At 45.7% G+C, this 15,121-nt stretch overlaps 1 protein-coding gene across 2 annotated transcripts in view; it reads left to right on the plus strand.

Annotated features, from left to right (window-relative positions):
* Window positions 1-1,117: 1,117 nt before the first annotated feature.
* Window positions 1,118-15,121, plus strand: part of LOC139376996 (poly(ADP-ribose) glycohydrolase-like) — a 96,559-nt gene continuing 82,555 nt past the window's right edge. Inside the window, exons 1-6 of one of the 2 annotated variants that reach the window (XM_071120046.1) lie at window positions 1,118-1,172; window positions 1,452-1,538; window positions 1,781-1,887; window positions 2,116-3,013; window positions 5,873-6,086; window positions 11,240-11,362. In XM_071120046.1, the coding sequence (XP_070976147.1) occupies window positions 1,782-1,887; window positions 2,116-3,013; window positions 5,873-6,086; window positions 11,240-11,362 (1,341 nt within the window). In that variant the 5' untranslated portion in view covers window positions 1,118-1,172; window positions 1,452-1,538; window position 1,781. Of the gene's footprint in view, window positions 1,173-1,368; window positions 1,539-1,780; window positions 1,888-2,115; window positions 3,014-5,872; window positions 6,087-11,239; window positions 11,363-15,121 lie in introns of those variants that run through there. The other variant, XM_071120045.1, reaches the window with a different exon arrangement.

Below are 15,121 nucleotides of genomic sequence, written 5' to 3' on the forward strand. Positions count from 1 at the left end.
CTTATATGAAGGCTATATCTAGATACAGTGGGTGAAAAGTATTTGATCCCCTGCTGATTTTGTATGATTGCCCACTGACAAAGAATTTTTAATAATTTTAATGGTAGGTTTATTTGAACAGTGAGAGACAGAACAACAACAAAAAAATCCTGAAAAACCCATGTCAAAAATGTTATAAATTGATTTGCATTTTAATGAGGGAAATAAGTATTTGACCCACCCTCTGGAGAGCCTTGTGGTTGTGGGCGGAGCAGTTTCCGTACCAGGCAGTGATACAGCCCGACAGGATGCTCTCAATTGTGCATCTGTAAAAGTTTGTGAGGGTTTTAGGTGACAAGACACATTTCTTCAGATGCGGAAGGCCAACATAGGAAAATGTAGTGGATTGAGATGCAGCCCCTGCAGATATCGCTAGCTTAAACTGACAGATTTTGATGGCGATTTTTTTTCATTATGTTACTTAGATTGACGCACGGGTGAAATTATGTTACTTAGATTGGCCTCATGGTGAAATCCCTGAGCGGTTTCCTTCCTCTGCTGCAACTGAGTTAAGAAGGACGCCTGTATCTTTGTAGTGACTGGGTGTATTGATACACCATCCAAAGTTTAATTAATAACTTCACCATGCTCAAAGGGATATTCAATGTCTACCAGGTGCCCTTCTTTACGAGGCATTGAACAAAAAAAAACATGATCTTTGTGGTTGAATCTGTGTTTGAAATTCACTGCTCAACTGAGGGACCTTACAGATAATTAATTATATGTGTGGGTACAGAGATTAGTTAGTCAATCAAAAATAATTTTAACACTTTTTTCGCACACAGAGTCCATGCAATTTATTATTATACTTTGTTAATTAAGCACATTTTTACTCCTGAAGGTATTTAGGCTTTCCATAACTAAGGGTTTGAATACTTATTTACACGTACAAGTAATTTCAGTTTTTTTTTACATTTATTTTTTACTATTTAAAATAAAAATCCATATTAAATGCAGGTTGTAACCCAAGATAATACCGAAAAGGTCAAGGAGAGTTAACACTTTCTGAAGGCACTGTTGTATGAATAAGTACCGTTTTTTTACACTCTTCTAATATTTTGAAACGTAAAAAAAAAATGTGACCCGGAAGTGATTTTGTTTTGTTGCTGAGACGATGACGTGTCTGTTTTGTGGTACGTTACAGTCGAAACCGTATTTATGTAATATCTTTGGTTTAAGAGTTAACCTAACCTCACATCAGCTGTAAAAAAACAATTAATACTAATTGTACCAAGTAAAAACGCTCATGACAACAACGTAAAACTGTGAAGCTAATTGTGTCTAGCTAACCTTTACGAATTAGCTAGACCTTGGTCGCTGCTGGCTGTACATGCCAAAATGTATTTTGTGTTGTTAAACTAGCTATAGATCCACTGTCGTATGTTTGCAAGCCGTATGATATTTTTCACTAGCCTGCTGAGGAGAGGACTCTGTGTGAAACCATTCTGGAACCATCGTTACCAAAACGCTTCGGTGGTATTACTGAATGAGGTTGTATTGTGAGTATGCATAACAATTCACTTTATTTTGTATGAACTATAGACAATCAAATGCTCGTGGCGTGTGAAATGGCTAGCTAACGTTAGCTGGATGGTTTATCAACACACGTCCCATCTATTCTAGGGATGCTAACGTTATTATGATGCTCTTTCTCTATCGTTAGCTAGATAATTTATCAACACACGTCCCATCTATTCTAGGGATGCTAACGTTATTATGGTGCTCTTTTTCTATCTTGAAGCATGACTGCACTGTCAGATTTGGAGCCTGCTAAAAAGAGACTTCGGGTTGAATTTGGCCTCCAAGCACCTGTCGGCTCAAGGAGCCCTCTTTCATTGGCTTTTAAAGGTAACACTCCCTGAGCAGGGAATATTAAATGATCCTCTGTGTAATCTGATTGTGGATTTTTCTTCAGTTCCATTTTTTTTTCTCCAGTTCCATTTTTTTTGAGTTGTTTGATTTTCTGATGTGTTTTTGCTGTAGGCCTATAGGCTACACTCACTATGACTTACCAGTCAAGTTAATTATGATCCAAGTTGATTCTCATTCTGTTGTCTTTTGTCTCCTCTCCATTAGCAAGTTCCAAAGAGGCAAGTCTGCACGCAATGGAGGGGCAGCAGCATAGTGCCAAAGCAACATCTCTTAGTCAGAAAAACAATCCCAAGTCCCAACAGAATAACCTTGATAAGTGGTCGTTGGAACTTCCCCAAAGCACCACAAGCCCAGCTTCTGACGTGTGTGAAGCTGCTGAACAACAACTGGAGGATGTAGAGATGGTGAGTCCAGACAGCTCCGAGTCTGGCTGCAGTCACAAGATCCAGTTTATGGAGACAGAGACCGAGGCCCAGACCCACAGTTCAGACTCTGAGGAACCTGTTGTCTCTAGTATTATAGACCTGGAGGATGAAGAGACAGCGCCCTTAACACCATCTGACAGCTTAAAGGATCACAAGCCGGTCTCGCAAGTCACCACAGATCACAAGCCGGTCTCGGAAGTGCCCACGGATCACAAGCCGGTCTCGGAAGTGCCCACGGATCACAAGCCGGTCTCGGAAGTGCCCACGGATCACAAGCCGGTCTCGGAAGTGCCCACGGATCACAAGCCGGTCTCGGAAGTGCCCACGGATCACAAGCCGGTCTCGGAAGTGCCCACGGATCACAAGCCGGTCTCGGAAGTGCCCACGGATCACAAGCCGGTCTCGGAAGTGCCCACGGATCACAAGCCGGTCTCGGAAGTGCCCACGGATCACAAGCCGGTCTCGGAAGTGCCCACGGATCACAAGCCGGTCTCGGAAGTGCCCAAGGATCACAAGCCGGTCTCGGACGTGCCCACAGATCCTAAAGGGGACAGTGATGAGCAAATGGAGGAGACCGTGAGCCAGATCAACAGGCATCTGGACAAGCAGCAGGACACAGAAAGATCCTCCTCCAAGGGCCAAGGAAAAATAACAGACTTCTTCGCCCCATCCACAAGGTACAGTATTGAATACCTGGTGCTGTGAAAGTAACCCAGTTAATACAGAATTCTGGGTTCACGCGTTTTACATTACGTTACGTCTTAGATTCACGGACATAGTACAAAGTCATATCTCAAGATTATATAGTCTAAGCATCCACAATTACATGTCGGGTATAGGCTTCATTACAAATGTTGGTTGATAGGACAGTGGGGGTACCAGCAGGTGAGGACAGTGGGGGGTACCAGCAGGTGAGGACAGTGAGGGGTACCAGCAGGTGAGGACAGTGAGGGGTACCAGCAGGTGAGGACAGTGCGGGTACCAGCAGGTGAGGACAGTGCGGGTACCAGCAGGTGAGGACAGTGCGGGTACCAGCAGGTGAGGACAGTGGGGGTACCAGCAGGTGAGGACAGTGGGGGTACCAGCAGGTGAGGACAGTTTTTGAGAGCTGAGAATTCTTTGTCCTTTGTCGTTCCACCTCAAAAAGTACAAGAGGATTTTAACACCCACCGTCTCAGATTGTTCTGGAATCATTTGTTGTTAGAAACAGATCAGACTAGCATTCCTGCAACACTCATTTGTGGAAAATACAATTTGATCTCTGAAGGAAGGAAGAAAGGAAGCTAATTGAGTGCATCCAATTAGGGGAGTTCCAAACTAACTAATCACTGACCTAGACAACCAGGTGAGGGGAGTTCCTTACTAATCACTGACCTAGACAACCAGATTAGGGGAGTTCCAAACGAACTCATCACTGACCTAGACAACCAGGTGAGGGGAGTTCCTACCTCATCACTGACCTAGACAACCAGGTGAGGGGAGTTGCTAACTCATCACTGACCTAGACAACCAGGTGAGGGCAGTTCCTAACTCATCACTGACCTAGACAACCAGGTGAGGGGAGTTCCTAACTAATCATTGACCTAGACAACCAGGTGAGGGGAGTTGCTAACTCATCACTGACCTAGACAACCAGGTGAGGGGAGTTCCTAACTAATCACTGACCTAGACAACCAGGTGAGGGGAGTTCCTAACTAATCATTGACCTAGACAACCAGGTGAGGGGAGTTCCTACCTAATCACTGACTTAGACAACCAGGTAAGGGGAGTTCCTAACTAACTCATCACTGACCTAGACAACCAGGTGAGTGGAGTTCCTAACTAACTCATCACTGACCTAGACAACCAGGTAAGGGGAGTTCCTAACTAACTCATCACTGACCTAGACAACCAGGTGAGGGGAGTTGCTAACTCATCACTGACTTAGACAACCAGGTACAAGTGAACAGTAAAAACCAGCAGTCACTAGACCAGGGTTCCCCAACTAGCGACCTGCGAGGTGAATCTGGTCTGCGAATAGTTTTAAGGTGCTATATTTACATTCAATAAATATAATACCTAACATCCGATTTGGACCAAACGTTTTTCCAGCAAGGAGCAAGACATGAGGAATCCACGCAAATATATACTTCACTTCAGACTTTTAAAAAAAAAGTTAGTTAGGCCTATGTGTAAGTAATTAAGTAGGTTACTCCTGTTATGGTTGTAAACAAAGATCTGTAAGGATATGAGTCGACTTGGCGTCCGGCTCAGTATGCTCGTTTCTCCTGGTTGACCTTTTTGACATTTTTGAATAAGTATTTTTCAACAATAAAGTTGTTTCAGGGGCAAGCTGTGAAGCTTCTTTATGGGTTTTTTCACTATTAGGCTACTGACCAATTTAGAACACCTAGCCGAATTTGAATGTTATTCATACTATTTTAATATGTGGATAGGTTTTATCGTGACAGTTATTTGTGTTCCTGTTACTGTCAGAGAAACATGCTCTTCTCCGGGGTGGCTGTTGTGACTCTACAAGTGGTGGAGAAAATATGGCAACAGAAGAATCAATGTCTTCCTGTCAGTACAGAGATCAAGTCAATGTCTTCCTGTCCGTACAGAGATCAAGTCAATGTCTTCCTGTCCGTACAGAGATCAAGTCAATGTCTTCCTGTCAGTACAGAGATCAAGTCAATGTCTTCCTGTCCGTACAGAGATCAAGTCAATGTCTTCCTGTCAGTACAGAGATCAAGTCAATGTCTTCCTGTCCGTACAGAGATCAAGTCAATGTCTTCCTGTCCGTACAGAGATCAAGTCAATGTCTTCCTGTCCGTACAGAGATCAAGTCAATGTCTTCCTGTCAGTACAGAGATCAAGTCAATGTCCTCCTGTCAGTACAGAGATCAAGTAAATGTCTTCCTGTCCGTACAGAGATCAAGTCAATGTCTTCCTGTCAGTACAGAGATCAAGTCAATGTCTTCCTGTCAGTACAGAGATCAAGTCAATGTCTTCCTGTCCGTACAGAGATCAAGTCAATGTCTTCCTGTCAGTACAGAGATCAAGTCAATGTCTTCCTGTCAGTACAGAGATCAAGTCAATGTCTTCCTGTCAGTACAGAGATCAAGTCAATGTCTTCCTGTCCGTACAGAGATCAAGTCAATGTCTTCCTGTCAGTACAGAGATCAAGTCAATGTCTTCCTGTCAGTACAGAGATCAAGTCAATGTCTTCCTGTCCGTACAGAGATCAAGTCAATGTCTTCCTGTCAGTACAGAGATCAAGTCAATGTCTTCCTGTCCGTACAGAGATCAAGTCAATGTCTTCCTGTCAGTACAGAGATCAAGTCAATGTCTTCCTGTCAGTACAGAGATCAAGTCAATGTCAAAAGGCAAGTTTATTGTGATGTAGGCAGTAGTTTTTAGCTAGATTGTTCTGATGTCTTGTTAAGATGTTTATTATAAACCATGTTGCTCGTGCATCATGTTGTTGATCTATTGCATTTATTTTTTCTTCTTCAGTGTCGTGTTAAAGTTGTTTCTCCTTTTTTTCAACGTGACAGTGCCCAAGCTCCTTCGGAGAAACAACGCAGAGATGGAGAGGACGTCCCACGTGAGAAACAACGCAGAGATGGAGAGGACGGCCCTCCACCGTCGCCACCGTACGATTCCAAGTGGCTGGGAAGCCCCATCAGTGATCTGAGGAGAATGCCACAGTGTGGTCGACCACTCCCACCACTGAAGAATATTCCTGACCATCACACTGTCATGATCAGGGTGAGAGAGAGGGAGCAGCTCCTTGGAAAACTAACTGAATGCTTTAGTCTAAGCCAGTGGGGTCAAACCCCTTTAGTCTAAGCCAGTGGGGTCAAACCCCTTTAGTCCAAGCCAGTGGTGTCAAACCCCTTTAGTCCAAGCCAGTGGTGTCAAACCCCTTTAGTCCAAGCCAGTGGGGTCAAACCCCTTTAGTCTAAGCCAGTGGTGTCAAATCCCTTTAGTCTAAGACAGTGGGGTCAAACCCCTTTAGTCTAAGCCAGTGGTGTCAAATCCCTTTAGTCTAAGACAGTGGGGTCAAACCCCTTTAGTCTAAGCCAGTGGGGTCAAACCCCATTAGTCCAGGCCAGTGGTGTCTCAGCCAGTGGTGTCAAATCCCTTTAGTCTAAGCCAGTGGGGTCAAACCCCTTTAGTCCAAACCAGTGGTGTCAAACCCCATGGTGGGCTAAGCATCTGGTGGTTTTGTTATTTCCTTTCAATTTGTTCCTAACTAATCACTGACCTAGACAACCAGGTGAGGGGAGTTCCTAACTAATCACTGACCTAGACAACCAGGTGAGGGGAGTTCCTAACTAATCACTGACCTAGACAACCAGGTGAGGGGAGTTCCTAACTAATCACTGACCTAGACAACCAGGTGAGGGGAGTTCCTAACTAATCACTGACCTAGACAACCAGGTGAGGGGAGTTCCTAACTAATCACTGACCTAGACAACCAGGTGAGGGGAGTTCCTAACTAATCACTGACCTAGACAACCAGGTGAGGGGAGTTCCTAACTAATCACTGACCTAGACAACCAGGTGAGGGGAGTTCCTAACTAATCACTGACCTAGACAACCAGGTGAGGGGAGTTCCTAACTAATCACTGACCTAGACAACCAGGTGAGGGGAGTTCCTAACTAATCACTGACCTAGACAACCAGGTGAGGGGAGTTCCTAACTAATCACTGACCTAGACAACCAGGTGAGGGGAGTTCCTAACTAATCACTGACCTAGACAACCAGGTGAGGGGAGTTCCTAACTAATCACTGACCTAGACAACCAGGTGAGGGGAGTTCCTAACTAATCACTGACCTAGACAACCAGGTGAGGGGAGTTCCTAACTAATCACTGACCTAGACAACCAGGTGAGGGGAGTTCCTAACTAATCACTGACCTAGACAACCAGGTGAGGGGAGTTCCTAACTAATCACTGACCTAGACAACCAGGTGAGGGGAGTTCCTAACTAATCACTGACCTAGACAACCAGGTGAGGGGAGTTCCTAACTAATCACTGACCTAGACAACCAGGTGAGGGGAGTTCCGAACTAATCACTGACCTAGACAACCAGGTGAGGGGAGTTCCTAACTAATCACTGACCTAGACAACCAGGTGAGGGGAGTTCCTAACTAATCACTGACCTAGACAACCAGGTGAGGGGAGTTCCTAACTAATCACTGACCTAGACAACCAGGTGAGGGGAGTTCCTAACTAATCACTGACCTAGACAACCAGGTGAGGGGAGTTCCTAACTAATCACTGACCTAGACAACCAGGTGAGGGGAGTTCCTAACTAATCACTGACCTAGACAACCAGGTGAGGGGAGTTCCTAACTAATCACTGACCTAGACAACCAGGTGAGGGGAGTTCCTAACTAATCACTGACCTAGACAACCAGGTGAGGGGAGTTCCTAACTAATCACTGACCTAGACAACCAGGTACAAGTGAACAGTAAGATCAGGGTTCCCCGCCATGCATAATATACAGATATGTGGTCTTGTAAACCAAAGTTTGAAATTATTGTTTTGGTCCAATATTATATCTGTTTGGGTTTCTTGTGGACAATGTGCAGTCTACAAATTATTTATAATTATTTTCCGGCCACCTGCTAAAGAAAATAATTGGCCCGCAGCTAAATCTAGTTGATCACTGTACTAGACCCTCCATAGAATGGTCTCAGCCTTGATTTGTGCTACTCCACAATAGTCCTGGTCTCAATATTTGTGTTGGATGTATTTTTATTTATTTAACTAGGATAAGTCCGTTAAGAACAAATACTTATTTACCATGACGGCCTACAGGGAAACAGTGGGTTAAACGGCCTTGTTCGGGGGAACAGTGGGTTAAACGGCCTTGTTCGATGGAACAGTGGGTTAAACGGCCTTGTTCGGGGGAACAGTGGGTTAAACTGCCTTGTTCGGGGGAACAGTGGGTTAAACTGCCTTGTTCGGGGGAACAGTGGGGTTAACTGCCTTGTTCGGGGGAACAGTGGGTTAAACGGCCTTGTTCGATGGAACAGTGGGTTAAACGGCCTTGTTCGGGGGAACAGTGGGTTAAACGGCCTTGTTCGATGGAACAGTGGGTTAAACGGCCTTGTTCGGGGGAACAGTGGGTTAAACTGCCTTGTTCGGGGGAACAGTGGGTTAAACTGCCTTGTTCGGGGGAACAGTGGGGTTAACTGCCTTGTTCGGGGGAACAGTGGGTTAAACGGCCTTGTTCGATGGAACAGTGGGTTAAACGGCCTTGTTCGGGGGAACAGTGGGGTTAAACTGCCTTGTTCGGGGGAACAGTGGGGTTAACTGCCTTGTTCGGGGGAACAGTGGGGTTAACTGCCTTGTTCGGGGGAACAGTGGGTTAACTGCCTTGTTCGGGGGAACAGTGGGTTAACTGCCTTGTTCGGGGGAACAGTGGGTTAAACTGCCTTGTTCGGGGGAACAGTGGGTTAAACTGCCTTGTTCGGGGGAACATTGGGTTAACTGCCTTGTTCGGGGGAACAGTGGGTTAACTGCCTTGTTCGGGGGAACAGTGGGTTAAACTGCCTTGTTCGGGGGAACAGTGGGTTAAACTGCCTTGTTCGGGGGAAGAGTGGGTTAAACTGCCTTGTTCGGGGGAACAGTGGGTTAAACGGCCTTGTTCGGGGGAACAGTGGGTTAAACGGCCTTGTTCGGGGGAACAGTGGGTTAAACGGCCTTGTTCGGGGGAACAGTGGGTTAAACGGCCTTGTTCGGGGGAACAGTGGGTTAAACGGCCTTGTTCGGGGGAACAGTGGGTTAAACGGCCTTGTTCGGGGGAACAGTGGGTTAAACGGCCTTGTTCGGGGGAACAGTGGGTTAAACGGCCTTGTTCGGGGGAACAGTGGGTTAAACGGCCTTGTTCGGGGGAACAGTGGGTTAAACGGCCTTGTTCGGGGGAACAGTGGGTTAAACGGCCTTGTTCGGGGGAACAGTGGGTTAAACGGCCTTGTTCGGGGGAACAGTGGGTTAAACGGCCTTGTTCGGGGGAACAGTGGGTTAACTGCCTTGTTCGGGGGAACAGTGGGTTAAACTGCCTTGTTCGGGGGAACAGTGGGTTAAACTGCCTTGTTCGGGGGAACAGTGGGTTAAACTGCCTTGTTCGGGGGAACAGTGGGTTAAACGGCCTTGTTCGGGGGAACAGTGGGTTAAACGGCCTTGTTCGGGGGAACAGTGGGTTAAACGGCCTTGTTCGGGGGAACAGTGGGTTAAACGGCCTTGTTCGGGGGAACAGTGGGTTAAACGGCCTTGTTCGGGGGAACAGTGGGTTAAACGGCCTTGTTCGGGGGAACAGTGGGTTAAACGGCCTTGTTCGGGGGAACAGTGGGTTAAACGGCCTTGTTCGGGGGAACAGTGGGTTAAACGGCCTTGTTCGGGGGAACAGTGGGTTAAACGGCCTTGTTCGGGGGAACAGTGGGTTAAACGGCCTTGTTCGGGGGAACAGTGGGTTAAACGGCCTTGTTCGGGGGAACAGTGGGTTAAACGGCCTTGTTCGGGGGAACAGTGGGTTAAACGGCCTTGTTCGGGGGAACAGTGGGTTAAACGGCCTTGTTCGGGGGAACAGTGGGTTAAACGGCCTTGTTCGGGGGAACAGTGGGTTAAACGGCCTTGTTCGGGGGAACAGTGGGTTAAACGGCCTTGTTCGGGGGAACAGTGGGTTAAACGGCCTTGTTCGGGGGAACAGTGGGTTAAACGGCCTTGTTCGGGGGAACAGTGGGTTAAACGGCCTTGTTCGGGGGAACAGTGGGTTAAACGGCCTTGTTCGGGGGAACAGTGGGTTAAACGGCCTTGTTCGGGGGAACAGTGGGTTAAACGGCCTTGTTCGGGGGAACAGTGGGTTAAACGGCCTTGTTCGGGGGAACAGTGGGTTAAACGGCCTTGTTCGGGGGAACAGTGGGTTAAACGGCCTTGTTCGGGGGAACAGTGGGTTAAACGGCCTTGTTCGGGGGAACAGTGGGTTAAACGGCCTTGTTCGGGGGAACAGTGGGTTAAACGGCCTTGTTCGGGGGCAGAACGACATATTATTATTTTTTTTTTACTTTGTCAGCTCGGGGACTTGATCGAGCAACCTTTAAGGTTACTGGCCCAATGCTCTAACCACTAGGCTACCTGTCTCTAACCACTAGACTACCTGTCTCTAACCATTAGGCTACCTGTCTCTAACCACTAGGCTACCTGTCTCTAACCACTAGGCTACCTGTCTCTAACCACTAGACTACCTGTCTCTAACTACTAGGCTACCTGTCTCTAACTACTAGGCTACCTGTCTCTAACCACTAGGCTACCTGTCTCTAACCACTAGGCTACCTGTTTCTAACCACTAGACTACCTGTCTCTAACCACTAGGCTACCTGTTTCTAACCACTAGACTACCTGTCTCTAACCACTAGGCTACCTGTCTCTAACCACTAGGCTACCTGTCTCTAACCACTAGGCCACCTGTCTCTAACCACTAGGCCACCTGTCTCTAACCACTAGGCCACCTGTCTCTAACCACTAGGTTACCTGCCTCTAACCACTAGGCCACCTGCCTCTAACCACTAGGCCACCTGCCTCTAACCACTAGGCTACCTGCCTCTAACCACTAGACTACCTGCCTCTAACCACTAGACTACCTGCCTCTAACCACTAGGCTACCTGCCTCTAACCACTAGGCTACCTGCCTCTAACCACTAGACTACCTGTCTCTAACCACTACCTGCCGCCCCAAGGATGTGTGAAGTATGATGAACACAAATGTGCATTATTAATGATTAAATTGTGAAAGTTAGTAAGACACATGATTCATCGTCGTCGTCGTCTGGTCATCCGGACGAACGGTAGAACTTCCACTGGTGATGCCGTTCATGTTCTCCTCATGCTGTATTTTCTCTTCAACAGACAGACCTCCTTCAAACAGGCAAAATTCCTGTTCCCTATCCCAACAAGTTCAGAGATGCCTGGGACGAGGTCCATGTGAAAATGCCCTGTTCAAAGAGCAACCTATTCCCTGTAGGAAATCAGGTACTGCTTCTACCGTAGTTACACGTTGTACTGTCATGTTTGAAATTGGACTCACTAACTACAAGTGTTGTTTATAACTTACAAGTGATCTTCTGAGCCTACATCTCTCACCATTAGGGAACGAGCTGATCTCCAGTGCCTTCAGAAAGTATTCATACCCCTGGATTTATTACACATTTTGTTGTTGTTGTAGAATCACCTTTGGCAGCGAAGTCTCTTAAGAGCACACCTGGATTGTACAACATTTGCACGTTTTATTATTTTCTAAATTATTCAAGCTCTGTCAAATTGCTTATTGTTAATTGCTAGACAAAAAAAACTGTCAAGTCTTGCCATAGATTTTCAAGCCAATTTAAAGTCAAAACTGTAACTCAGCCGCTCAGGAACATTCACTATTTTGTTGGTAAGGTGAATTAATCTAGTGTCTGGTGGAAAGTAGACAGAACCAGGTTTTCCTCTAGGATTTTGCCTGTGTTTAGCTCCATTCTGTTTCTTTTTTATCCTGAAAAACTCCCCAGTCCTTAATGATTACAAGCATACCCATAACATGATGCAGCCAACACTATGCTTAAAAATATGGGGAGTGGTACTCAGTAATGTGTTGTATTGGATTTGCCCCAAACATAACATTTTCAGGAAAAAAAAAGTTAAATGCTTTGCCACATTTTTTGCAGTATTATTTTAGTGCCATATTAAAAAACAGGATGCATGTTTTGGAGAGAAAATATTCTGTACGGGCTTCCTTCTTTTCACTCTGTTATTTAGGTTAGTATTGTGGAGTAACTACAATGTTGATCTATCCTCCATTTTCCTCCGTTAAAGGCACCATTGGCCTCATGGTGAAATCCCTGAACGGTTTCCTTCCTCTCCGGCAACTGAGTTAGGAAGGATGCCTTTATCTTTTTTTGTGTAATTAATAACTTCAGCTCAAAGGCATGTTCAGTGTCTGCTTTTCTTTAGATTTTTTAAACCCCATCTACCAATAGGTTCCCTTCTGTGCCAGGTACTGGAAAACCTCCCTGGTATTTGGTTGAATCTGTCTTTTGAAATTCACTGCTCGACTAAGGGACCTTACAGATAATTCTATGTGTGGGGTACAGAGATGAGGTAGTCATTCAAAAACTTGTGAAGCAAATTTATTTAGGCTTGCCATAACAAAGGGGTTGAATACTTATTGACTCAAAACATTTCAGTGTTTCATTTTGTATTAATTTGTAAAAATGTCAAAAACATTATTCCACTTTGACATTATGGGTTATTGTGTGTAGGCCAGCGATAAACATCTATATTTAATCTATTTTTAAATTCAGGCTGTAACGTAACAATATGTGGATGAAGTCAAGGGGTTTGAATACTTTCTGAAGGCTCTGTGTCACTCTAATTACACTCAACAAAAATACACTATATATACGGAAGTATGTGGACACCCCTTCAAATTAGTAGATTCTGCTATTTTGGCCACACCCGTTGCTGACAGGTGTATAAAAATTGAGCACACAGCCATGCAATCTCCATAGACAAACATTTCCAGTTGAATGGTCTTACTGAAGAGCTCAGTGACTTTCAACATGGCACCGTCATAGGATGCCACTTTTCCAACAAGTCAGTTTGTCAAATTTCGGCCCTGCTAGAGTTCCCCCGGTCACCTGCAAGTGCTGTTATTGTGAAGTTGAAATGTCTAGGAGCAACAACGGCACAGCCGCGAAGTGGTAGGCCACACAATCTCACAGAACAGGACCACTGAAGTGCATAGCGCTTAAAAATCATCTGTCCTCGGTTGCAACACTCCTTAATGAGTTCCAAACTGCCTCTGGAAGCAACATCAGACACAGGAACTGTTTGTCGGGAGCTTCATGAAATAGGTTTCCATGGCCGAGCAGCTGCACACAAGCCTAAGATCACCATGCTCAATGCCAAGCGTCGGCTGGGAATGGTGTAAAGTTCCCTGCCATTGGACTCTGGAGCAGTGGAAATGTGTTTTCTGAGGTGATGAATCACACTTCACCATCTGACAAATCTGGGTTTGGCAGATGTGAGGAGAAGGCTACCTGCCCCAATGCATAGTGCCAACTGTTAAGTTTGGTGGAGGAGGAATCACGGCCCGGGGCTGTTTTCTAGTTTTCGTGCTAGGCCCCTTAGTTCCAGTGAAGGGAAATTTTAACACATCGACATACAAAAACATTCTAGACAATTCTGTGCTTCCATCTTTGTGGCAACAGTTTGGACAAAACCGTTAAATGTTTCAGCATGACAATGCCCTCCCATGCACAAAGTGAGGTCCATACAGAAATGGTTTGTTGAGATCGGTGTGGAAGAACTTGACAGGCCTGTACAGAGCCCTCACCTCAACCTCATCGAACACCTGTGGGAGGAATTGGAACACTGACTGCGAGCCAGGCCTAATCGCCCAACATCAGTGTCCGACCTCACTAATGCTCTTGTAACTGAATGGAAGCAAGTCCCTGCCCCAACGTTCCAACATCTAGTGGAAAGCCTTCCCAGAAGAGTGGAGGCTGTTATGGCAGAAAAGGATGGGGACCAACTAGGAATTGTTTACAGATCCTTGCGCCATGCATTTTCATGCTGATACGTGAGTGGCGGCAGATGGACGGGCCTCAAGATCTCATGGTATTTCTGTACATTAAAATTGCCAAAGATAAAATGCAATTGTGTTCGTTGTTCATAGCTTATGCCTGCCCATAGCATAACCCCACCACCACCATGGGGCACTCTGTTCACGACGTTGACATCAGCAAACCGCTAGCTCACACAAAGCCATACACGCTGTCTGCCATAAGGCCGGTACAGTTGAAAGCGGGACTCATCCGTGAAGAGCACACTTCTCCAGCGTGTGGCCATCAAAGGTGAGCGTTTGTTCACTGAAGTCGGTTACGACGCCGAACTGCAGTCAGGGTGAAGACCCTGGTGAGGATGACGAGCAGATGAGCTTCCCTGAGACGGTTTCTGACAGTTTGTGCAGAAATTCTTTGCTTGTGCAAACCCACACGCTTTCATCAGCTGTCTGGGTGGCTGGTCTCAGACCATACTGCAGGTGAAGAAGCCGCATGTGGAGGTCCTGGGCTGGCGTGGTTACACTGGTCTGCGGTTGTGAGGCCGGTTGGACGTACTGCCAAATTGTCTGAGAAATTAACATTACATTCTCTGGCAACAACTCGGGTGGACATTCCTGCAGTCAGCATGCCAATTGCACGCTCTATTAAAACTTCTGTGGCATTGTGTTGACAAAACGGCACATTTTAGTGGCCTTTTCTCGTCCCCAGCACAAGGTGCACATGTGTAATGATCATGCCGTTTTAATTCAGCTTCTTGTGATAGAAATAAGCTTGATGTGCTTGTGGAACATTTCTGTTATTTCAGCTCATGAAACATGGGACCAACACTTTACATGTTGCGCTTATATTTTTGGTTCAGTGTAATTCTAACAAATCAACAATAATATAAATAAGTTATTGACTTTGTTATATCCTTGGGAAGTTGTTCAAATGTTGTGTGTGTATATCTATAGCTGGAAAAGGCAGATTTTTTATGAAATATCTACTGTTGAAGTTGGAAGTTTACATACACCATAGTCAAAAACATTTAAACTCTGTTTTTCACAATTCCTGACATTTAATCAAATAATAATAAATACCCCCTCAGTTAGGATCACCACTTTATTTTAAGAATGTGAATTGTCAGAATAATAGTAGAGAGAATTATTTCTTTCATCACATTCCCAACGCGTCAGAAGATTACATA

This window comes from Oncorhynchus clarkii, chromosome 20, assembly GCF_045791955.1.
Source record: "Oncorhynchus clarkii lewisi isolate Uvic-CL-2024 chromosome 20, UVic_Ocla_1.0, whole genome shotgun sequence".
Taxonomy (NCBI): Eukaryota; Metazoa; Chordata; class Actinopteri; order Salmoniformes; family Salmonidae; genus Oncorhynchus; species Oncorhynchus clarkii.